General features: G+C 36.1%; 1 protein-coding gene across 2 annotated transcripts in view; it reads left to right on the top strand.

The window, feature by feature from the left end:
* The window catches only part of LOC127881358 (uncharacterized), a 90,594-nt gene that overhangs the window by 11,717 nt on the left and 53,503 nt on the right, over positions 1-25,374 (top strand). For both annotated transcript variants that reach the window (XM_052429129.1, XM_052429130.1), the window contains exons 3-10: positions 711-809; positions 3,753-3,844; positions 8,453-8,606; positions 10,057-10,174; positions 11,456-11,660; positions 13,953-14,184; positions 19,297-19,398; positions 19,911-20,099. In XM_052429129.1, the coding sequence (XP_052285089.1) occupies positions 711-809; positions 3,753-3,844; positions 8,453-8,606; positions 10,057-10,174; positions 11,456-11,660; positions 13,953-14,184; positions 19,297-19,398; positions 19,911-20,099 (1,191 nt within the window). The remainder of the gene's footprint in view (positions 1-710; positions 810-3,752; positions 3,845-8,452; positions 8,607-10,056; positions 10,175-11,455; positions 11,661-13,952; positions 14,185-19,296; positions 19,399-19,910; positions 20,100-25,374) is intronic.

The raw sequence follows: 25,374 nt of genomic DNA on the forward strand, positions 1-25,374 counted from the left end.
ATATTCTGGTATTCACCGAATATAAGACATTACAGAAAATACCCCATTTCACATAATTTATATAGAGAATAACATTTAACTGCCCCATTGTATTATTTATCAGGCGAGGAGCATAAAAAATGGTGGGACTTGTATAAATGCTTACTTACTTACTTATAAACAACAACAACAACAAATAGTAATGAGACACAATGAACACATCAGGTTAAGTCACGATGCGCAACAAGTGCATTTATTAGATTTATTCTGGCATCAATTTAAGAGATCTACTTATGAACAACCCTAAAAATATTAAAAAGTACGTTTTCATTGAAACACAATACTAATTAACAACCAAAAACTTCTGCTTATTAATGAGCCACATCATAAGAAAATGCAACTTTTATGAGATGCATCCAGTGTAGCTTTACAACAGCCTGCGCATCCCCACAGTCTTATCTAGAGCAACGGTATCTGCTAATGAGACCACGTAACCTTTGGTGGCTTCAAGCAGACTTGTTTATTATATAACAATTTAACAATGTAAAATGAGTGTTCAGCATGAAATCAAGTGTTTAGATGAAAATGTGTTCAAAGGTGTTTGCATGCAGACTTTAGTTGGGGATTGCACAGTTAATTGAATACATGTAAAGTAATTGGAACTTGTTGAAAACTGATAGTTTAATGTCAGGGTTACATTTTATCTTGTTAACTAATTTCATACCTTGCAGGTTCATTGGGAAAACGTTGGCAAGAAAGAAGGTGTGCGTGAAACAAAGATGGTCTACCGATTCACCTACCTTCCGTCTGGTCTTTTTAATCGTGCTCAGGTAGCTAGAAATATAGCTGTTGCTCATTATTTTTGTTTTATATTATATCTGTTCATTTTTAGCTCATCTATTTTTGGAAAAAAAATTATGAGCTATTGCATCACTTTGGCGTCGGCGTTGGCGTCCGGTTAAATTTTGCGTTTAGGTCCACTTTTCTCTGAAAGTATTAATGCTATTGCATTCAAACTTGGTACACTTACTTACTATCATGAGAGGACTGGGCAGGCAAAGTTAGATAACTCTGGTGTGCAATTTGACAGAATTATGTGCCCTTTTTATACTTAGAAAATTGAAAATTTTGGTTAAGTTTTGCATTTAGGTCAATTTTTCTCAGAAAGTATCAATGCTATTGCATTCAAACTTGGTACACTTACTTACTATCATGAGGGGACTGGGCAGGCAAAGTAAGATAACTCTGGCATGCATTTTTACAGAATTATGTGCCCTTTTTATACTTAGAAAATTTAAAATTTTGGTTAAGTTTTGTGTTAAGGTCCATTTTATTCCATAAGTATCAAAGCTATTGCTTTCATACTTGCAACACTTACTAACTATCATAAGGGGACTGTGCAGGCAAAGTAATGTAACTCTGACTGGCATTTTGACAGAATTATGTGCCCTTTTTATACTTAGAAAATTGAAAATTTGGTTAAGTTTTGTGTTTAGGTCCACTTTATTCCTACAGTATCAAAGCTATTGCTTTCATACTTGCAACACTTATTTACTATCATAAGGGGACTGTGCAGGCAAAGTTATGTAACTCTGACTGGCATTTGGACGGAATTATGGGCCTTTTAGACTTAGAAAATAGAAAATTTGATTAAGTTTCAAGTTTTGGTCCACTTTACCCCTAAAGTATCATAGATATTGCTTTCAAACTTGGAACACTCACAAACTATCATAAGGGTACAGTAAAAGGACAAGTTGCATAACTCTGGTTGTCATTTTTACGGAATTATGGCCCTTTTTTGACTTAGTAACTTTGAATATATGGTTAAATTTTGTGTTTCGATCCACTTTACTTCTTAACTATCAAGGCTTTTGCTTTCAAACTTCAAATACTTTCATGCTGTCATGAGGTTACTGTACCTGGCAAGTTGAATTTTACCTTGACCTTTGAATGACCTTGACTCTCAAGGTCAAATTATTAAATTTTACTAAAATTGCCATAACTTCTTTATTTATGATTAGATTTGATTGATACTTTGACAAAACTACTCTTGCCTGACATACCACAAAAGACTCCAACCAAACCACCCCCCCGTGCCCTCCCCCCCCCCCCGAATCCCCCCCCCCTATTTTTTTTATTTATTTTTTTTAAGATCATCTCACAAATGACCACCTCACCGTCACACTAAAGCCCCCCCCACCCCACCCCCCCCCACCCCCAATTTTTTTTTTTTTTTTTTTTGAAACTGTTAAAAAGCACAAATATTTATTTCTATTATTTTATGTTTGAAAAATCGTCCAACCTTCGCACCCAAGAATCCCAACCCACCCCCCCCCTCCCCCCACCCGAATCCCCCCCTAATTTTTTTTTTTTTTAAGATCATGTCACAAATGACCACCACACCCTCACACTATAACCCCCCCCCCACCCCACCCAAATTTCATTGTTTGTAAACGGTTAAAAATAACAAATATTTATTTTTATTATTTTATGTTTGAAATACCGTCCAACCATCGCACCCAAGAATCCCCCCCCCCCCCCCCCCCCCCCCCCCGATTGATTTTTTTTTGCATTTTTGGAAAATAACGTAGTAAATGTCCACACCCCCACACTATACACCCCTCTTAATTCCACCCCTCCCTCCTTTGTGATTGAAAATGAGAGTCCCTTCACCTTTAAAAAGAAAATAGATGAGGCGTGCTCTTGTTATGAAAAAGAATCATTACCATGTATTGTCTTTATGTTGCTGCTGTCATAAAAAACTTATTTTCATGTAACAGTAGTATCAACAGATTATATTTTCTATTATTCTATATCCAATAAATTCACCCTATGGGCATTCTTCATATGTACGTAGTGACCGTCCAATTATATTCCGGTATTGGTTTCAAACAGTCTGTATTTTTCCCATTTTGGACAGTTGGGTACAAGTGCACTATGCACACGAGAAAAGTATCTGAATGTACAATTATCGATTCACACAGGAGCTTGTCTTGAAAAAAGCATAGATGCCATAAAAGCATTAAAAATTAAAAATTAAAATTAAATCAAACAAACAGCTTTAAAAAGGGATATATAATAAACAGTTTATTAGACGTTTAGAATGTACAATATGTGATATATTTGGACCCGCACACAGTTTGAAGTCATATTAAACGTCCAACCAAATTGTGTGCTCGTCCAAATATATTTCTGTCCCAATATATCTTTGTATTGTACAGTTAAACGTCTAATAACCTATAAAAAAAAAATTTAAACATATATTTATTGATTGCTGAACAATTTATTTTCATTAATGCTCTATCAAAATGTATGTTTGTAATTATAAAACAATGTCTAAATTTCAGAGACAAAATGTTCACATGCTTCATGTAAGGTTGTTTATGTTCTCATACAGAGAGAGCCCTGTATGTTTTTATGGCCCCTTCAAGGAAGGTGGCATATTTCGTCTGGTCAGCTTTCCAGATTTCCTTCCCAAAATCTCTGTTCCTTACACGATACATTGATTTATTCTAAAAAGTCAAATGAAGCCATCAATAAAGGTATCACATCAAAGAACCGTCTCCGTACCTCAAAGGTCAAGGTCACATTTAAAAGTGAAAGGTCAAATTTGAGATCAAAGGTGAAATGTAGTGGCATTTGTGTCCAATGGACACGTCTTGTTCTTTCGGTGGGGCCTTACCTGTAAACAAACTATTGTTTTGTGTAAGAACTGTCCATGTTCTCAAAGAGGTTTCTTTGTATGCATAATTATGATTTTCTTTTTATATCAGGTTCGTTTATTCCAACTCTCAGATGGTGAGAAAGTCTGGAAGAAAGGTTCACTGTTAACAAAGAACAAGCACTCAGCGTTGATCAAGCAGACGTAAGTTATAAACAATGCCTGGGCAGTGATCCCAGTTTTAATCATTTAAAGTTAATACATAATTGGTGTTGTGTTATACAAGTTGTGCATAAAAAACAACTCTTCTTATAGAGTTGCCAGAGTTTCATTGTTTGCTATATTGGATAATTGCTAAAGACGTTTACAATGGAGCAATCATCATTGGTTTTATTCTCCTTTTGCTCAGGTTTTCAATGTGTTCTGTGTTCTCACCTTTGTATTAAAAACTTATTTGTGATCTTGTAAAAGAAATTCTATCATTGCATATTGGGACCACTTTGTCAATTGGTCAGTTTGCATAAAGTGATAAAACTGTTTCTCAAGCAATTTCATTTATATTTAAAGTATTATTTCACCATGAAATTGATGACACTTTTCATTCCTATTAGTGTAAACATTCTTGAGCTATTTTCTATTTAACAAAGCTTTCAAAGAAGTGCAGGAACTGAAGTGATGTTTTTGACAAAGCTCTAAATAAAAAAAAAATTGTTTAAAAGCAATAACAACATAATAGCAACGGTTTTCCAGTTGAACCTTGCTATTGAAAAACAGGGTTTAGTGCATGTGCATAAAGTGTCCTCCAATATTAGGCTATGCAGTCTTCACAGGCTTATCAGGGACGAGACTCTCTGCATCAACTGGATTTTTTAGAAGAGAATTTCTTTTAAACTAAAAATACAGACTGTGCAGGCTAATCTGGGACAACACTGTATGTACATGCATTCACCAGGCTAATCTGGGACAACACTGTATGTACTTGCATTCAACAGGCTAATCTGGGACAACACTTTATGTACATGCATTCAACAGGCTAATCTGGGACAACACTGTATGTACATGCATTCACCAGGCTAATCTGGGACAACACTGTATGTACTTGCATTCAACAGGCTAATCTGGGAGACACACTGTATGTACATGCATTCAACAGGCTAATCTGGGACAACACTGTATGTACATGCATTCACCAGGCTAATCTGGGACAACACTTTATGTACATGCATTCAACAGGCTAATCTGGGACAACACTGTATGTACATGCATTCAACAGGCTAATCTGGGAAAACACTGTATGTACATGCATTCAACAGGCTAATCTGGGAGACACACTTTATGTACATGCATTCAACAGGCTAATCTGGGAGACACACTGTATGTACATGCATTCAACAGGCTAGTCTGGGACAACACTGTATGTACATGCATTCAACAGGCTAATCTGGGACAACACTGTATGTACATGCATTCACCAGGCTAATCTGGGACAACACTTTATGTACATGCATTCAACAGGCTAATCTGGGAAAACACTTTATGTACATGCATTCAACAGGCTAATCTGGGACAACACTGTATGTACATGCATTCAACAGGCTAATCTGGGAGACACACTGTATGTACATGCATTCAACAGGCTTATCTGGGAGACACACTGTATGTACATGCATTCAACAGGCTAATCTGGGACAACACTTTATGTACATGCATTCAACAGGCTAATCTGGGACAACACTGTATATACATGCATTCACCAGGCTAATCTGGGACAACACTATGTACATGCATTCAACGGGCTAATCTGGGAGACACACTGTATGTACATGCATTCAACAGGCTTTTCTGGGAGACACACTGTATGTACATGCATTCAACCAGCTAATCTGGGACAACACTATGTACATGCATTCAACAGGCTTTTCTGGGAGACACACTGTATGTACATGCAATCAACAGGCTAATCTGGGAGACACACTGTATGTACATGCATTCAACAGGCTAATCTGGGAGACACACTGTATGTACATGCATTCAACAGGCTAATCTGGGAGACACACTTTATGTACATGCATTCAACAGGCTAATCTGGGAGACACACTGTATGTACATGCATTCAACAGGCTAATCTGGGAGACACACTGTATGTACATGCATTCAACAGGCTAATCTGGGACAACACTTTATGTACATGCATTCAACTGGCTAATCTGGGACAACACTTTATGTACATGCATTCAACAGGCTAATCTGGGACAACACTTTATGTACATGCATTCACCAGGCTAGTCTGGGACAACACTGTATGTACATGCATTCACCAGGCTAATCTGGGACAACACTTTATGTACATGCATTCAACAGGCTAATCTGGGACAACACTTTATGTACATGCATTCAACTGGCTAATCTGGGACAACACTTTATGCACATGCATTCACCAGGCTAGTCTGGGACAACACTGTATGTACATGCATTCAACAGGCTAATCTGGGACAACACTTTATGTACATGCATTCAACAGGCTAATCTGGGACAACACTGTATGTACATGCATTCACCAGGCTAATCTGGGACAACACTTTATGTACATGCATTCAACAGGCTAATCTGGACGACACACTGTATGTACATGCATTCAACAGGCTAATCTGGGACAACACTTTATGTACATGCATTCAACTGGCTAATCTGGGACAACACTTTATGTACATGCATTCAACAGGCTAATCTCGGACAACACTTTATGTACATGCATTCAACAGGCTAATCTGGGACAACACTTTATGTACATGCATTCAACATGCTAATCTGGGACAACACTTTATGTACATGCATTCAACAGGCTAATCTGGGACAACACTTTATGTACATGCATTCAACTGGCTAATCTGGGACAACACTTTATGTACATGCATTCACCAGGCTAATCTGGGACAACACTTTATGCACATGCATTCAACATGCTAATCTGGGACAACACTTTATGTACATGCATTCAACAGGCTAATCTGGGACAACACTTTATGTACATGCATTCAACAGGCTAATCTGGGAGACACACTTTATGTACATGCATTCACCAGGCTAGTCTGGGACAACACTGTATGTACATGCATTCAACAGGCTAATCTGGGACAACACTGTATGTACATGCATTCAACAGGCTAATCTGGGACAACACTTTATGTACATGCATTCAACAGGCTAATCTGGGAGACACACTGTATGTACATGCATTCACCAGGCTAGTCTGGGACAACACTGTATGTACATGCATTCACCAGGCTCATATGGGACAACACTTTATGTACATGCATTCAACAGGCTAATCTGGGAGACACACTGTATGTACATGCATTCAACAGGCTAATCTGGGAGACACACTGTATGTACATGCATTCAACAGGCTAATCTGGGAGACACACTGTATGTACATGCATTCAACCAGCTAATCTGGGACGACACTTTATGTACATGCATTCACCAGGCTAATCTGGGACAACACTTTATGTACATGCATTCAACAGGCTAGTCTCGGACAACACTGTATGTACATGCATTCAACAGGCTAATCTGGGACAACACTTTATGTACATGCATTCAACAGGCTAGTCTGGGACAACACTGTATGTACATGCATTCACCAGGCTAATCTGGGACAACACTGTATGTACATGCATTCAACAGGCTAATCTGGGACAACACTTTATGTACATGCATTCAACAGGCTAATCTGGGACAACACTGTTTGTACATGCATTCAACAGGCTAATCTGGGACAACACTTTATGTACACGCATTCAACAGGCTAATCTGGGAGACACACTGTATGAACATGCATTCAACAGGCTAATCTGGGAGACACACTGTATGTACTTGCATTCAACAGGCTTATCTGGGACAACACTGTATGTACTTGCATTCACCAGGCTAATCTGGGAGACACACTGTATGTGCATGCATTCAACAGGCTAATCTGGGAGACACACTGTATGTACTTGCATTCAACAGGCTAATCTGGGACAACACTGTATGTACATGCATTCAACAGGCTAATTTGGGAGACACACTGTATGTACATGCATTCAACTGGCTAATCTGGGACAACACTGTATGTACATGCATTCAACAGGCTAATCTGGGACAACACTTTATGTACATGCATTCAACAGGCTAATCTGGGAGACACACTGTATGTACTTGCATTCAACAGGCTAATCTGGGACAACACTTTATGTACATGCATTCAAAAGGCTAATCTGGGACAACACTTTATGTACATGCATTCAACAGGCTAATCTGGGACAACACTTTATGTACATGCATTGACCAGGCTCATATGGGACAACACTTTATGTACATGCATTCAAAAGGCTAATCTGGGACAACACTTTATGTACATGCATTCAACAGGCTAATCTGGGAGACACACTGTATGTACATGCATTCACCAGGCTAGTCTGGGACAACACTTTATGTACATGCATTCAACAGGCTAATCTGGGACAACACTTTATGTACATGCATTCACCAGGCTCATATGGGACAACACTGTATGTACATGCATTCAAAAGGCTAATCTGGGACAACACTTTATGTACATGCATTCAACATGCTAATCTGGGACAACACTTTATGTACATGCATTCAACAGGCTAATCTGGGAGACACACTGTATGTACATGCATTCAACAGGCTAATCTGGGAGACACACTGTATGTACTTGCATTCAACAGGCTAATCTGGGTGACACACTGTATGTACATGCATTCAACCCTGTTTTCACAGACCAAGGCTCATTTTCAATTCCAGTGACAATCGAGAGCTGGTTGTGTTCGTTCGCGGGCCACGTCCAGAGAACATTCTGTTCCTGATTCACGAGGTCTTTGAGAGCATTATAGAGGAGTCGTTCAATGGCGTCTCATATGACCTCTACCTACCGTGCCCTGACTGTGTGGAGAAAGAGGTAATTGAAGTAAAACCTTTTTATTTTTGCTTGGTTGCATTGAATGCCTTGGACTTATTTAAATGCTCTAGAGTACATTTCCTGGTTGAACCAGTACTTGGTGTCCTTGGGGAAGATCTTAAGAATGCTTGCATTCTGGTAAAATTTCCTCAGAACATGATGCGCATATTGAAATGGCATCAGTATATTTCATTTGTTTCTTAATCTATGGAAATTAATCTATTCAAGTGTTATTTTACTAGAGCAATATTGTTATTGAAGTATAATGAATTGATAGAAAAAAAGGCAAAGAAATAAAGAAATTTATATTTTATTGCAATCAATCAATTCAAGAACTTTCTGAAAGTCAGGTGTTTTGATATTTGGTTGGACATGAAACATACATCAAATATTAAAATGTTAACCAGATAACATGTATATATGATATTGTTAAAGACGTCTAATACGAACATTTGTATTCTGTTTTTGGAAAAAATACCTGAATATATGTACTAAGGTACATGTAGGTATTTATTAACTATTCTTTTATGGACCACGACCCAAATTATTATTGTTTAACTACCAAATAAACCATGCATTAAGTCCAAATAAACAATTCACAAAGTACAAATGAACTATGCACAAAGTCCAAATGAACAATTTGCAAAGTCCAAATGAACCATGCACACAGTACAAATGAACTATGAATTAAGTAGAAATTAACCATGCGTTAGTCCAAATGAACCATGCAACAGTGCAAATGAACTATGCAAACAACAACAAATGAACAAAACATAGTCCAAGTGATACATCTAAAGGTCCAAATGAACAATACACCTTATTTAAGTCAGAATGCACTATGCATAGGTTAAAATTTATCATGCTCAACGTCTAAATGAACCATGCATAATTTCAAATAAACCATGCATAAGTCCGAAGGATCCATGCACATAGTCAAAATGAACCATTTACAAAAATCCAAAAAATGAACCATACATAAGTTCAAATGAACAATGTACAAAGTCCAAATGAACCATACACAAAGTCCAAATGACCCATGCACAAAGCCTAAATCAACCATGTACACCTAAGTCCACATTCTGACTCAACAGTGCAATAAAAATGTTCTTTCATTTAAATTGTAAAAAAATATTTGTCACACCATGTTACACATAGAATTCAAAATCATCTTTACATGCTTCATGCTTATAATATATTGTGCAAAAAACATATTTTGTTCTTAATAATGTCCTCACTGTTGTATTCCCAAGTATCAAATCTCAAATTGTATTTTGTAAATGAACAATAATCAGTAGTTATCACAACTAAGAAACCTGCCAATAAACTTGTTCCATTTTAATGCTGCAGTGTTTTAATCCTACACATTTGAACACTAATCATTGTCTATTTGTCAATAAACAATGTTTAATCAAGCCTTTTTGCTCATAAGCAACCACCATTGCTTCTTCAGGGGACAACAGATCCCGACATGCTGTGTGCCAAACTGATTCAACGGGCAAAGAACTTGAAGGCTCCATTCATTACATGCTACAAATACTTCCACTGGATCTCCATGGCACAGTTGCAGGGTAAATGGAGTGGTTTTGTTTTGTGTGAGATTTGATTGTCAAGGGGCAAAAAATACATTTATTGGACTTGATACCGGATACTGTAATCCATGCTCCTCTTTAAGTGATCAAGTTCACAATTCAAGGTCAAAGGTTGTAAATGTTTGCGGGATTTCAATATTTCTCGGGATTATAATTTCCTATAAACCCATTGTGTGTTGCAAACAATATCAAACTCATTGGTTCAAGGTCAAAGTCATTAGTAAAGTCACAGTTTTTTAAACCAGTAGTTCTGTTCTGTAACTTTATAATGTCCTCAGATGTATATAATTATTGCTTCCCCAAAGTAAAAGCTCAATGTCAAGTTCATTAATTTTCAATTTCCATACTTTATTGCTTTTCCCTAGGAGCATTTTATTAATATTTTTAAGTATAAATGACAGGTTGGCCATAGAATTTGTAGTGTACATTGCTTATGCTCCAAAGTGAATGAGTAACATTACATTTCAAGATAACATATCGTTTATTGTCCTATGTTCTTCACTAACTCACTTGACTTCACTTTAACCTCAACATTTGCCTACTTTTTTGACTAATTCAGTCCATATTAATTGTTAATCCAAAATGCAGCTGTTCATCGTACATCAATACCGCTTGCTACACAGCTTTAATACATGCATGGATGATGTATTGGAACAATTTGAATACACCATCATCACCTCCAATTAGTTTGACCTTGTAATTGACCTACTTTTGAACTAAATGAGATGGTCCTTATTTTTTGTTTACTCAAAATAAAATGTTTTAACATATATACCTTTTGCAACAAAAATTTGAAACTTGCATGGTTATCTTGGACTTCCTTTTGACCTTGACATTTACCTTCCTTTTGATTTGTACTAATTCTGAAATTGGAAATTGTTGATAAACTGATTATGACTGTTCTTTTAGCATCAATGCTTTTTACTTAAAGGCTTTGATACTCTCAGAACACACGCATCACAAGACCTCATTTGACCTTGAACGGGCTTATGAATCAACACTGACAGGGTTCTATGGGAGCATATATTAAATGCAGCATCTCATTTGCTTTTAAAGATACACTTCTGTACTGCTTTCTGTTCATTTATTAATGTTATAACCTCCCCTGCTCCCCATCCCTAACAAGCATATACTTGGGGACACATATGTTAAAAGCTGATTCTCCATGTTTAAAAAACATTATACAAGGAACCTGCTCACATACAGTTGCATGATTCAAACACTCCTCATACCTCTCATCTGTCTTTCCCGCTTTTACAGAGAAAATGCCTGCGGACAGTCGGGAGATGGCAGAGTTTGATTTTCATCTCCAGCAAAGCATTGTTGCCTTTGAGGAGCTGAACAGTGACCTTGGTGTGGATGTGGCCATCCTGTACAGTCGTCTGGACCTGCCCCAGGCTGGGGACGATGATGCTCTGTCCCCACTGCAGATACGAGACGATATTATAGAGTGGGGTCATACTTGGTATGTTTGGTGTATGAGATGATGCTCTGTCCCCACTGCAGATACAAGACGATATTATAGAGTGGGGTCATACTTGGTATGTTTGGTGTATGAGATGATGCTCTGTCCCCACTGCAGATACGAGACGATATTGTAGAGTGGGGTCATACTTGGTATGTTTGGTGTATGAGATGATGCTCTGTCCACACTGCAGATACGAGACAATATTGTTGAGTGGGGACATACTTGGTATGTTTGGTGTATGAGATGATGCTCTGTCCCCACTGCAGATACGAGACGATATTGTAGAGTGGGGACATACTTGGTATGTTTGGTGTATGCGATGATGCTCTGTCCCCACTGCAGATACGAGAGGATATTGTAGAGTGGGGACATACTTTGTATGCAGTGATTTATGAGATTTATTGAATGTTTGGGCATATCTTTCATATGAGTGATGTATGAATTTGATTGAAAATATTGATATGAGTTGTGAAAACTTTTTTTTTATGAAGATGATTTTGTCAATATAGAAATGCTTTCTTGCAGCCTTTATATTGTTTACATTAAAAATGAAGATGAAAAGGGAAAAACTTTGAAACATCAGACATAAATAGAGGGTTTTGCCCATGTCCCTGTTAATTTGGAGTATTGTATAAATTTGATTGAAAAAAATTATATGAGTTGTGAAAACTTTTTTTATGAAGATTTTTTCAATATAGAAATTATTTTTCTGGCAGCCTATATTTTACATTAAAAATGGAGTTGGAAAGGGGACACATTTGCAAGATAAGACATAAATATATGGCTTTACCCAAGTTTCTTTTAGCTTTGGGGAAGAAATGTTTCGTCTTTGGTGATCTGGTAAGGGTTGTGTAAACTTCAATAATGAATGACTCTAGAATACATTGTCAAGTAAAGGTTGTTTTTCTACATTTTGAAGTTTACACAATGAAGATTCACCTTTATCCTTGGTATTTTGGGAACAAAATTATAGTATTTTCATTAATAGCAGGTTTATTTCATGCGTCTTTGTGTTGCCCTTGTCCCTAGCACTTGATTATCCATTTTATCTGGGGTAATACATGCATAAATGATGAAAAGAGATACATGAATTTCTTCCCCTTCAGTAATGGGAAATATTTATTATTTATCTATTTATTTATATTTATTTATGTATATGCGTGGAACCATACTTAGAGATATTCTTAAGTTTTATGTGATTGACTGGTTTTTGCATAACTTCTGCAGGACTGAACCACAGGTGGTTATAGTGTGTGGCTATGATATTAATTAGTGAAAACATCATTTTGAATGATAAATACATTTTGAATATAAATAATCATATTATAACGAAAAATTAACTTTCCTGAAAAGAAATTTCACTATCAAATATATATATAACAAGGTATCCAACTCAAAATCATCCAAAAATGGGCTGCATCGCTTTGAACAGCCATATCTCGGTCTTATTCAACGCAGCATTTGTGAAAATATTGCAGGACATATATATTTCCAGAAAGGAAATTCATTTCTGCGTTGAATTATCGCTGCAAAATTGATGAAGATATATTTGATAGTGAAATTTTTTTTCAGGAAAGTTAATTTTTCGTTATAATATGATTATTTATCATTCAAAATGATGTTTTCACTAGCTAATATCATAGCCACATGCTAACCACCTGTGGGCTGAACAACCGACAGGTGAAGGTAACCTTATTGAAAGGAATTATTTCCTGCTACCATTTTTGACAGACTTTATTTTGGCTGATAGTCTTTTTTTCACTGTAGAATATAAACTTTCTGAAATATATTGATTCACTCCTATTACAACTGCTTTGCATGTTTTGCTATAATTTTCACAGCCCAAGAATCTTCATGTATAAGTAATGGTAACTGTATGCAATGTTGAAATGTTATGGATCTTCAAAGCATATTTTCTTTAAGTTATTGGTATATTTATTTGTCATCAATCTTTTATGGGAGCATTAAAGTTTCGGACTCATCTAATGTGTTGTCCCTTGAAGATTTTGATGCTGATGAGTTGCGTTCTGGGAAAACGAGGCTAAATGCATATGCAGAGCACACAAGCTAATCAGGGAGGACACGTTCAGCCTAAATTTGATTTTCTTTATAAAAGAAGACATCATTCATAAACAAAATTCAATAAAAGCGGAAAGCGTCATCCCTTATTAGCCGATGCAGACTGCTAATGCTAATCTGGGACAAGTAAGCACAGTCTAATTAGGAACAACACTTTACACACATGCATAGCTTCCAGTTTTCCTAGGGTGCTGCTCAATTCGATTTCAGTTGGTTCCCGGAGGAAATTGACACTGTGTCCTTAATTGACTTGTCGACCGCCATCAAAAACTGCAAGATCCTTATTGCACTGGTCTCAGATCACTTTGAACGCGACAGACAATGCGTGGACATTTTCCTTCACGCACGTGAGGCAATGAACAAGGCAACAATGGTTGTAGTGCTTGGAAAGAGCATGGAATGGGAAAAGAAAGACTTGGGCATGAAGATTGGGCAACAGGAGGTACAAGCGTTGTTATTTTGGGTGCTTTTAATCTTATAAACGTGTTATTGTTTGCGTTTGTATTCATATACTGGCCTTTTCCGCTCTATGCCACAGGTCCGAAATTCGGCCCCATTCCCAATGCAAATCTGGTTGTTGTTTTTTTTCAATTGAAAAAAAACAATTCAAAAAAAAAAAATAATAATAATATTTTTTTTAACCTTTAAATATAATCTATATAAATTAACCTGATCCAGTGTAGAAAATAGAAAAAATATTGCATAATAAAATTATCTGTTGCCTTGAATTTGTTTAAAAAAAGTAAAATATGTTAAATTGATTATTTAAGACTTTCCTTATTTTCCCCAAGATAAGGCGTTTCACGCATTTTGTTTCACCTAAAAAAATGCCAGGTCCTTTCCCCAAAATCAGATAAAAAACGCTGCACTTATCACACATTTTCATAATATTTTGTAAATTTTTAATAATATGTTATCAAAATAGATTATTTACCAGTTAACGGCTTCTTTGAAATATAAGAAACACTATTTACATGCGATGATTTTTCCCAATTGAGCCAGTTTTGCGATTAATTTTTTCCCAAAAGGGTTTTTTCACGACGCGAAATTCCCAAAATTCCAGTGTGGCGTTTTCCCAAAATGGAGCGGAAAAGGCCTGATTGATATATCAATACTCAAATATACGACATGTTCATACTGTTACTTCATTATGAAGACGCTAACTTCATTATGCAGACTTTTTCTTCATTATAAAGACTGTTACTTCATTATGAAGACTGTTGCTTCATTATGCAGATTGTTACTACATTATGAAGACTGTTACTTCATTATGCAGACTGTTTCTTCATTATGCAGAATGTTACTTCATTGTGTTGACTGTTACTTCATTATGCAGACTGTTACTACATTATGTAGACTGTTACTTCATTATGTAGACTGTTACTTCATTATGCAGACTGTTTCTTCATTATGCAGACTGGTACTTCAATATGCAGACTGTTACTTCATTATGCAGACTGTTACTTCATTGTGTTGACTGTTACTTCATTATGCAGACTGTAACTAAATTATGTAGACTGTTACTTCATTATGTAGACTGTTACTTCATTATGCAGACTGTTTCTTCATTATGCAGACTGGTACTTCAATATGCAGACTGTTACTTCATTATGCAGACTGTTACTTAATTATGCAGACTGTAACCTCATTATGCAGACTGTTACTAGATTATATAGACTGTTCCTTCATAATGCAGAATGTTTCTTCATTATGTATACTGTTACTTCATTATGTAGACTGCTACTTCAATATTTTTTGGAACATTTTAAAATACTTTGCTACACATAGTAGCCATGTGTGCCGAATGTTTGTGTCCCGAGCTCATAGGCTAAGGTCATGCTCTTTTGTTAACGCTTTCCCACTCAGAAGCAAAGTTTATGGCTATGTGCAAACAGCATACAACCAGAACAGCCTGCGAGTTTTTAACATGCAGTCTGTTCAGGTTTTATGCTGTATGCTGCTCATCAGTATCTAAGGATTGGAACTGAAACCTTTAAAACTTGGATCTTGAGTAAGAAAGGTCTTCAATTAAGTTTCACTTTCTAAGGGACTACAAATGCCTCAAAATGTGTATCTAATTGGTTAAGGGTTTAATATTTACACAAATGAATGGCAGTCATAACAAGAAACTTGGCATATTACTAACAGGCATCTTAAATATGTTGTAACATAGTTCAAAGGGATGACAATGACTACACACGTCCGATGAAGTGTTAATTTTGAGATTTTATCATGCTAATTAACAAGTCTACAAAATATTCTAACTAATAAGATACATTCAGTAACTGCAGAGATTGAAAACTATCTAAGTATATAATTAAAATAACGGTGGGTGGCCAGACCATTACGGGCCGGCCCCACGATTGACAATTAAAATGAATCTGAATCTGCCCCATACAAAATCTGATTCTGTTTTAACAATAAATGGGTGGCTGTAGCTTCAACAAATATGTTGATCATGGAAATGGCCTATAATATCATTACATTATATTATAAATGGGTCAACTTTGTTTGGTTTTTAGCCGGATTTTTTTCGAAAAAATCTCGGCTTATAGATTGATGTTGTCGGGCGGGCGGGGGGGGCGGGCGGGCGGGCGGCGTGCTCGAAAATGTTAAAGTTCTTATTTCATGGTATAACTTTGGTATGCTTGGACCTAGAGTCTTCAAACTTGACATGAAGGTTGGCCAGGATTAACAGATGACCACTGGTCATTTCAAGGTCATTCATTTGAAGGTCAAGGTCACTGTGACCTTCAATATAAAAAATGTTAAAGTTGTTATAACTTTGGTATGCTTGGACCTAGAGTCTTGAAACTTGACATGAAGGTTGGCCATAACTAGTTAGTAACCACTGGTCATTTCAAGGTCATTCATTTGAAGGTCAAGGTCACTGTGACCTTGAATGTAAAAATGTTAAAGTTCTTATTTCATGGTATAACTTTGGTATGCTTGGACCTAGAGTCTTCAAACTTGACATGAAGGTTGGCCAGGATTAACAGATGACCACTGGTCATTTCAAGGTCATTCATTTGAAGGTGAAGGTCACTGTGACCTTCAATATAAAAATGTTAAAGTTGTTATAACTTTGGTATGCTTGGACCTAGAGTCTTGAAACTTGACATGAAGGTTGGCCAGAACTAGTAAGTAACCACTGGACATTTCAAGGTCATTCATTTGAAGGTCAAGGTCACTGTGACCTTGAATGTAAAAATGTTAAAGTTGTTATAACTTTGGTATGCTTGGACCTAGAGTCTTGAAACTTGACATGAAGGTTGGCCAGAACTAGTAAGTAACCACTGGACATTTTAAGGTCATTCATTTGAAGGTCAAGGTCACTGTGACCTTGAATGTAAAAATGTTAAAGTTCTTATTTCATGTTATAACTTTGGTATGCTTGTACCTAGAGTCTTCAAACTTGAAATAAAGATTGGCCAGTACTAGAAGATGACCACTGGTCATTTCAATGTCATTCATTTGAAGGTCAAGGTCACTGTGACCTTAAATGTTAAAATGTTAAAATTGTTATAACTTTGGTATGCTTGGACATAGAGTCTTCAAACTTGACATGAAGGTTTGCAAGCACACTTAGATGACCACTGGTCATTTCAAGGTCATTCATTCTAAGGTCAAGGTCACTGTGACCTTGAATGTAAAAATGTTAAAGTTCTTATAACTTTGGTAGGTAAAAATGTTAAAGTTCTTATTCCATGTTATAACTTTGGTATGCTTGTACCTAGAGTCTTCAAACTTGACATAAAGGTTGGCCAGTACTAGAAGATCACCACTGCTCATTTCAATGTCATTCATTTGAAGGTCAAGGTCACTGTGACCTTCAATGTTAAAATGTTAAAATTGTTATAACTTTGGTATGCTTGGACCTAGAATCTCAAACTTGACGTAAAGGTTTGCAAGCACACTTAGATGACCACTGGTCATTTCAAGGTCATTCATTTCAATGTCATTCATTTGAAGGTCAAGGTCACTGTGAACTTAAATGTTAAAATGTTAAAATTGTTGTAACTTTGGTATGCTTGGACCTAGAATCTCAAACTTGACGTAAAGGTTTGCAAGCACACTTAGATGACCACTGGTCATTTCAAGGTCATTCATTTGAAGGTCGAGGTCACTGTGACCTTGGATGTAAATATGTTAAAGTTGTTAATACTTTGGTATGCTTAGACCTAGAGTCTTCAAACTTAATATGAAGGTTGGCCAGAACTAGTAGATGACCACTGGTCATTTTAAGGTCAAGTTTATTTTCTTACATTTGATAATGAAATTGATGGAAACTTCAAACAATATGTTACTAATTTGCTAATAAAAAAATTGAGATCAAACTTTCCTAATTGTCAATTCAAGTTCATATTTGTGACCTTAAATGTTATTGTTGTTCATGTATATGCATGCATTCAAAACATAACACAAGGTTTGCTCATGCCTTGAAAAGTACTTACATTTCATTTTGACCTTTGAACAATATTTCAGTAATTTAAGTATTGCATTGACAAAAACACGAAAGGTACTTTCCTGTCATTTAAATCAAAAATCCGGCTTCAATGCGGTCATCTCCGACCGCGGAACTCTTGTTTGACTATTTGATTTGCTTAATAAGCTCTAGTACCCTGTCAGCTGTCATGTATAATTAAATTCCAGCAATGGGGTTCAATTTAATTATTCAAAACTGTCTTACATTTGACGTTTGTTATGCAACAATTTTTTAGGTTCAATTTCGTTATGCAAACATGTCTCTACATTTGATGTCTGCTATACAACAATGTTTTACATATAAAACATTTGTTGTATTAAGCTACAATGTATTATCAGAATACTGACATTCTTCATTTTAATTTGTTCGTATTATTATTTATTTATTATTATATTATATATTATATTATCAATTATATTTATTTTTTATACCATTATTGATAACTTCAAATGTTATGTAAATGCGTGCATTTTTATGTCGCACCCACTATAGTGGGGGACATATTGTTTTTGCCCTGTCTGTTGGTCTGTACGTTGGTCTTTTGGTTTGTTTGCTCCAACTTTTACATTTGCAATAACTTTTTCAATATTCAAGATAGCAACTTGATATTTGGCATGCATGTGTATCTCATGGAGATGCACATTTTGAGTGGTGAAAGGTCAAGGTTAAGGTCATCCTTCAAGGTCAGAGGTCAAATATATGTGGCCAAAAGCGCTCATTTTATGAATACTTTTGCAATATTGAAGATAGCAACTTGATATTTGGCATGCATTTGTATCTCATGGAGCCGCACATTTTGAGTGGTGAAAGGTCAAGGTCATCCTTCAAGGTCAGAGGTCGAGTATATGTGGCCAAAATCGCTCATTTTATGATTACTTTGGCAATATTGAAGATACCAACTTGATATTTGGCATGCATGTGTATCTCATGGAGCCGCATATTTTGAGTGGTGAAAGGTCAAGGTCATCCTTCAAGGTCAAAGTTCAAACAAACAAAAAATTCAAAGCGGCGCAGAAGGGGACATAGTGTTTCTGACAAACACATTTTTCTTGTTGTTTTTGTTTTCAGCGCAAGTTGATGGCAAAGACACGGTCACGCTACGAATGTGCAAATGGTCGCAGGGATGAATTGAAAGAATGGCTTACTGAAATTCTGCAAGGAATTAAAGAGGTTAATATTCATGAATAAATTACAGGGACATTAGCATTGAATGACAATGGAGCCAATTTGTATGGTTCATTGTACAATAAATTGTGATAATGATGGAATTTTCTAATAAGTATAATTGCTTAGGCTAAGAAAACTTGGAACCTTTGAAATATGTTGCGCTTTTCATGGCAAGAACATTATAAACTTAGCTGTATTTATAACCTATTCGCTTTTTTATTTAGCCCTTAATGTTAGCATTGTTTGTCTTGAACAAGAAAGTTGGCTAAAATTTATACAAAACATAAAATGACATCATGATGAGAAAGAACATTTGAAAACTATTACTGTCTTAAGTGTCCCTGTTAGTTGTATTTCAATATTGTAGAATACACTAAACTATATCAAATGAAGTGTTATTTCTTGAATACTAGTATGCCGATGAGATTAAGTGAATTAACAATTGCAAATCACTTATTTATTCCTTTAGACCAGAGCAAAGCATAAAATAAGTTTAACTATTAATCCATTCACAGAAGGAGGTCACGATGCCGGAAGTTTTCATCAGTTACTGCCAGAGGAATTCCTACCTGGCAACAAAGAACCAAGAGAAATACAACGAGAGTGCCCTTGGGTATGGTGACCCACGTGACCTGTGCTTCCGGCTTGAACATGAGGGGAAATTTAATTGCTGGATTGATACAGAGTACATTGGCAAGGAGAAGGTATGACATTAATTTTAGAGTGATTTGTACCTATCCTAGCTGCAGTTAGGGTTTTGTTCATGTTTTATTTTATTTATTATGACGTTTATCATTATATAAAGGATATTTCAACCCGTTGCACCTACCCGTTAAAATTGTTGAGAATTTTACCTACATGGCTCAATTTATTCAGTGCTTTTTTCCTGTTTTTGTGAATTGGCCTTTACCTTCCCATTTTTTAGCTCACCTGAGCACAACGTGCTCATGGTGAGCTTTTGTGATCGCTTTTTGTCAGTTGTCCGTTGTGCGTCGTCCGTCAACATTTTGCCTTGTGAACACTATAGAGGCCACATTTATTGTCTGATCTTCATAAAATTTGGTCAGAACATTTGTCCTATTGATACCTCGACTGAGTTCGAAACTGGGTCAAAAACTAGGTCACTAGGTCAAAAAAAAGAAAAACCTTGTGAACACTGTAGAAGTCACATTTGATGCCCAATCTTCATGTAACTTTGTCAAAATGTTTGTCTAAATGATATGTTGGTTGAGTTCAAAAATGGTTCCGGTCTGTTGAAAAACATGGCCGCCAGGGGGCGGGGCAGTATTCCTAATATGGCTATAGAGAAACCTTGTGAACACTCTAGAAGTCACAATTTTTGCCCAATCATCATGAAACTTGGTCAAAACATTGGTTTTATTGATATCTCGGACGAGTTCGAAAATGGTCCAGGTCGGTGAAAAAACATGGCCTCCAGGGGGCGGGGCAGTTTTCCTTATATGGCTAAATATGGCTATAGTAAAACCTTGTGAACAATCTAGAGGCCACATTTATTGTCCAATCTTCATGAAATTTGGTCAGAAGATTGGTCTCAATGATATCTTGGATGAGTTCGAAAATGGTTACGTTTGCTTGAAAAACATGGCTGCCAAGGGGCGGGGCATTTTTCCTTATACGGCTATATATGGCTATAGTAAAATCTTGTTAACACTCTAGAGGCCACATTTATTGTCCGATCTTCAAGAAACTTGGTCAGAAGATTTACCCCAATAATATCTTGAACGGTTCAAAAATGATGCTGGTTGGTTGAAAAACATGGCTGCCAGGGCGCAGGGCATTTTCCCTAAAATGGCTATAGTAAAACCTTGTTAACACTCTAGAGGCCACATTTATTTTCCGATCTTCATGAAACTTGGTCAGAAGATTTGTCCTAATGATATCTTGGATGAGTTCGAAAATGGTTTTGGTTGCTTTAAAAACATGGCTACCAGGGGGCGGGGCATTTTTCCTAATATTGCTATATATCATGCTTTAGTAAAACCTTGTTAACACTCTAGAGGCCACATTTATTGTCCGATCATTATAAAACTTGGTCAGATGATTTGTCCCAATGATATCTTGGATGAGTTCGAAAATGGTTCCAGTTGGTGGAAAAACATGGCCGCCAAGGGGGCGTGGCATTTTTCCTTATATAGCTAAAGTTAAACCTTGTTAACACTCTAGAAGCCATATTTATTGTACGATCATCATGAAACTTTGTCGGAAGATTTATGCAATTATATTTTGGACAAGTTCGAAAGTGGTTCCAGTTGCTTGAAAAACATGGCCACCAGTGGGCGGGGCATTTTTCCGTATATGGACTTATGAATCTTCATGAAACTTTGTCAGTATATTTGTTTAAATAATATCTTGGATGTGTATAAAAATGGTTCTGGTCTGTTGAAAAACGTGGCTGCCAGGGTGTTCAATAGTCATGAAAGTTCGTATGAACATATTGTTCTAATGACATCTTGGGCTGCACAGAAAAAGTCAGTTCCTTTGAATCTCAGGTGAGCGACTATGAGCCTTTCAGGCCCTCTTGTTTTTTAAATGAGTCGCAAACTGTTCGAAATTGTGAAAAATGAGTCGCAAACTGTTCGAAATTGTGAAAAAATGAGTCGCAAACTTTCTAGAATTGTGAAAATTTGAGTAGTGAACTTCATCTAATTGTGACAATTTGAGTCGCAAACTTCTTCAAATTGTGAAAATGTTAGTAGCAAATTTTCCTAAAATTGTGAAAAATGGCCATTCTCACAGAAGGCAAAAAAGCTCTGTTATTATTTAAATAATCACTTATCTGATCATACAACTTTCCAGAATACTAAGCTGATTATGTAATGCAAACATCAAGACTAGCAGACATGAAGAATACATCCCTTGTATGGTCCATTTTTTCAAACCATTTTGCTCCTCTGCATAATTTTATGTAGCTTACCAGAGATACAAATAGATTTTAAACAAGAAACTTCACAATTTTTAGCTGAATCAGCAAAGGTTAATATTTAGATTGTTAGATTATGAAGTGGTCTGCTACCAAGCTTGAGAACATCAGCAAAGAGAAGGTATGACATGTGATAGAATGACAGAAACATGACATGTGAAAGAATGGTAGAAACATGACATGTGATAGAATGACAGAAACATGACATGTGATAGAATGGTAGAAACATGACATGTGATAGAATGACAGAAACATGACATGTGAAAGAATGGTAGAAACATGACATGTGCAAGAATGGTAGAAACATGGCATGTGGTAGAATAACCGAAACATGACGTGTGAAAAAAATGGCAGAAGCATGACATGTGATAGAATGGCAGAAACATGACATGTGATAGAATGACAGAAACATGACATGTGATAGAATGACAGAAACATGACATGTGATAGAATGACAGAAACATGACATGTGATAGAATGACAGAAACATGACATGTGATAGAATGACAGAAACATGACATGTGAAAGAATGGTAGAAACATGACATGTGCAAGAATGGTAGAAACATGGCATGTGGTAGAATAACCGAAACATGACGTGTGAAAAAAATGGCAGAAGCATGACATGTGATAGAATGGCAGAAACATGACATGTGATAGAATGGCAGAAACATGACAGGTGAAGCAATGGCAGAAACATGACCTCTGATAGAATGGCAGAACATGGCATGTGATAGATTGAAAGACACATGACATGTAATAGAATCACATAAATAATGATATGTGATAGAATGGTAAAACATGACATGTAATAAAATGGAAGAAACATGTTATCTGATATAATGGCAGAAACATGACATGTGATTAAATGGCAGAAATATGGCATGTGATAGAATGACAGAACCATGACATGTGATAGAATGGCAGAAAGAATACATCGTATAAAATGGCAGAAATATTACATGTAAAACAATGGCAGAAACATCAATTTTGCTTAAATGTTAACTTGAACCTGAAAACTGCCAATTCTTAATTTCTTTTTATTTCTGTCATATGTTCACTTGTAGGGAAGTTCTTTTTTGTGTAGAACTTGACTTAACCAAATTTTTCATTGACCTTCCTATAAAATTAAAACTGATTGAATATATTTATTTTATTGTTTATGGCTTAATATATTTAACCAGGTTTTCCGAAGGAAAAAAATGGTTATTATATTGGCGAATGTTGGCGGGCTGGCAGGCGTCGGAACAAGCTTGTCCGGGCCATAACTTTGTCGTTCATTGTAAGATTTTAAATCATTTGGCAAATTTGTTCACCATCATTGGACGGTGTGTTGCGCGAAAGAATTACATCGATATCTCCATGGCCAAGGTCACACTTTAAGTTCAAAGGTCAAAAATGGGGCCATAAATGAACTTGTCCGGGCCATAACTATGTCTTTCATGGTGAGATTTTAAAATCATGTGGCACATTTGTTCACCATCATTGGACGGTGTGTTGCGCAAAAGAATTACGTTGATATCTCTAAGGTCAAGGTCACACTTTGAGTTGAAAACCTGGTTTTGTGACAATTTTGTCCCTTGTTATTTTATTATTTATGGCTTTATGCTGTTCATGATAATGTCTAATAATATATATATCAATAATACCATTTCGAGTATTTCAACCTTTTGCATAATCTCTGGCACCTTGTTATATTTTTTCACATGCCATACCCTGTTTCCCATGTTATATAACCATAACAAATAGTTTTATCTTACACATGTGTAATATACTTTTTAAGCGTTTTCATTGGCTTATATTCGTTTGAATGACCAATCGCATTTTGTTATTTTGCTGAAATGACGTTGCTACGTTAAATGATGTCACGAAATGTAAACAACATTCGGGATTTATCATTATGTTTGCGTAAATATTTATTTAATTTGCTCATATAAAATCATGTGTTCTGATTTGACACTCGTCATTTCATACCATATTTTGTTAAACTTGTCCAGGAAATTCGTAAGTAAGGTCACCAATGGCTCGCTTAATAAAAAAAGTCCTCAACTCGTTTAATAAAATATGGTATGATATGACAACTCGTGCCAGATCCTATATCTGTAATGTCAGAGGGGTTAATCACGTGACAAACAAGATGGTGACGTCCATGCCGAGGCAGGTATTTTTCGCCGTTTTATACCCTGTATTACTTGTATTATTGTTTTTATTCCGCTAACTTTCCAGCCATATCAGTAAAATGTGATTATAAGCGTTTATTTCGTATTTAAATTCGCTTTATACCTCGATTCCCGCTAAGAAATTTAGCACCGAGTAAAGTTGAGATATATAATGGAAGAACCATCTTTCAAATATAGTGACTATTAAGATTGAAAATAGTGAAACATATTAATAGGAACTCTCTTTGATAAAAAGTTTGTTTCTACATGGCTGGCAACTTTAATTGTTATGTTAATCATCTTTTGATAACAGAATTTTTTGCAAGTTTTCAGCACCACCATATCATGTAAAACTTTCTATGCTGCCCATACAACAAGTACCTGCTTTCGAACCCTTCCTGTACGCCATTAAAAATTAATTCGCCCCATGATTTGACCATGGTCATGTGACTTATAACAGCAGCCCATTTGTATAAATTGTCAAGCAAAGTTGAGAATGAAAATAAGACTTTTTTTTTAATGAAAATCATTACACATGTAAAAAGCATTAAGGAATACTATGATTTTTACGTGTTTTATGATTAATGTACTTATTCTACAGGTTTTTGACGCATTTTCGTTGATTTTCCGCTACGTGTGTGTCGTCATAAACAAATTACTTATACATAAAAAACCGTGATAAAATGCGTGTGCGCACATGCGTATGAAATGTAAACAAATGAAGGGTTCGAAAAGAGGTGAGGTTTGAGAAGAGGTACTTTAACAATAGAGCGAATATTACTACGAAATACAAGCCGGTAAATTTCTTCCTAATATGGCTGGAAAGTGAGCGGAATAAAAAAAAAAAGTACTACAGGGTATAAAACGATGAAAAATACCT

This window comes from Dreissena polymorpha, chromosome 5 (assembly GCF_020536995.1).
Source record: "Dreissena polymorpha isolate Duluth1 chromosome 5, UMN_Dpol_1.0, whole genome shotgun sequence".
Lineage (NCBI taxonomy): Eukaryota > Metazoa > Mollusca > Bivalvia > Myida > Dreissenidae > Dreissena > Dreissena polymorpha.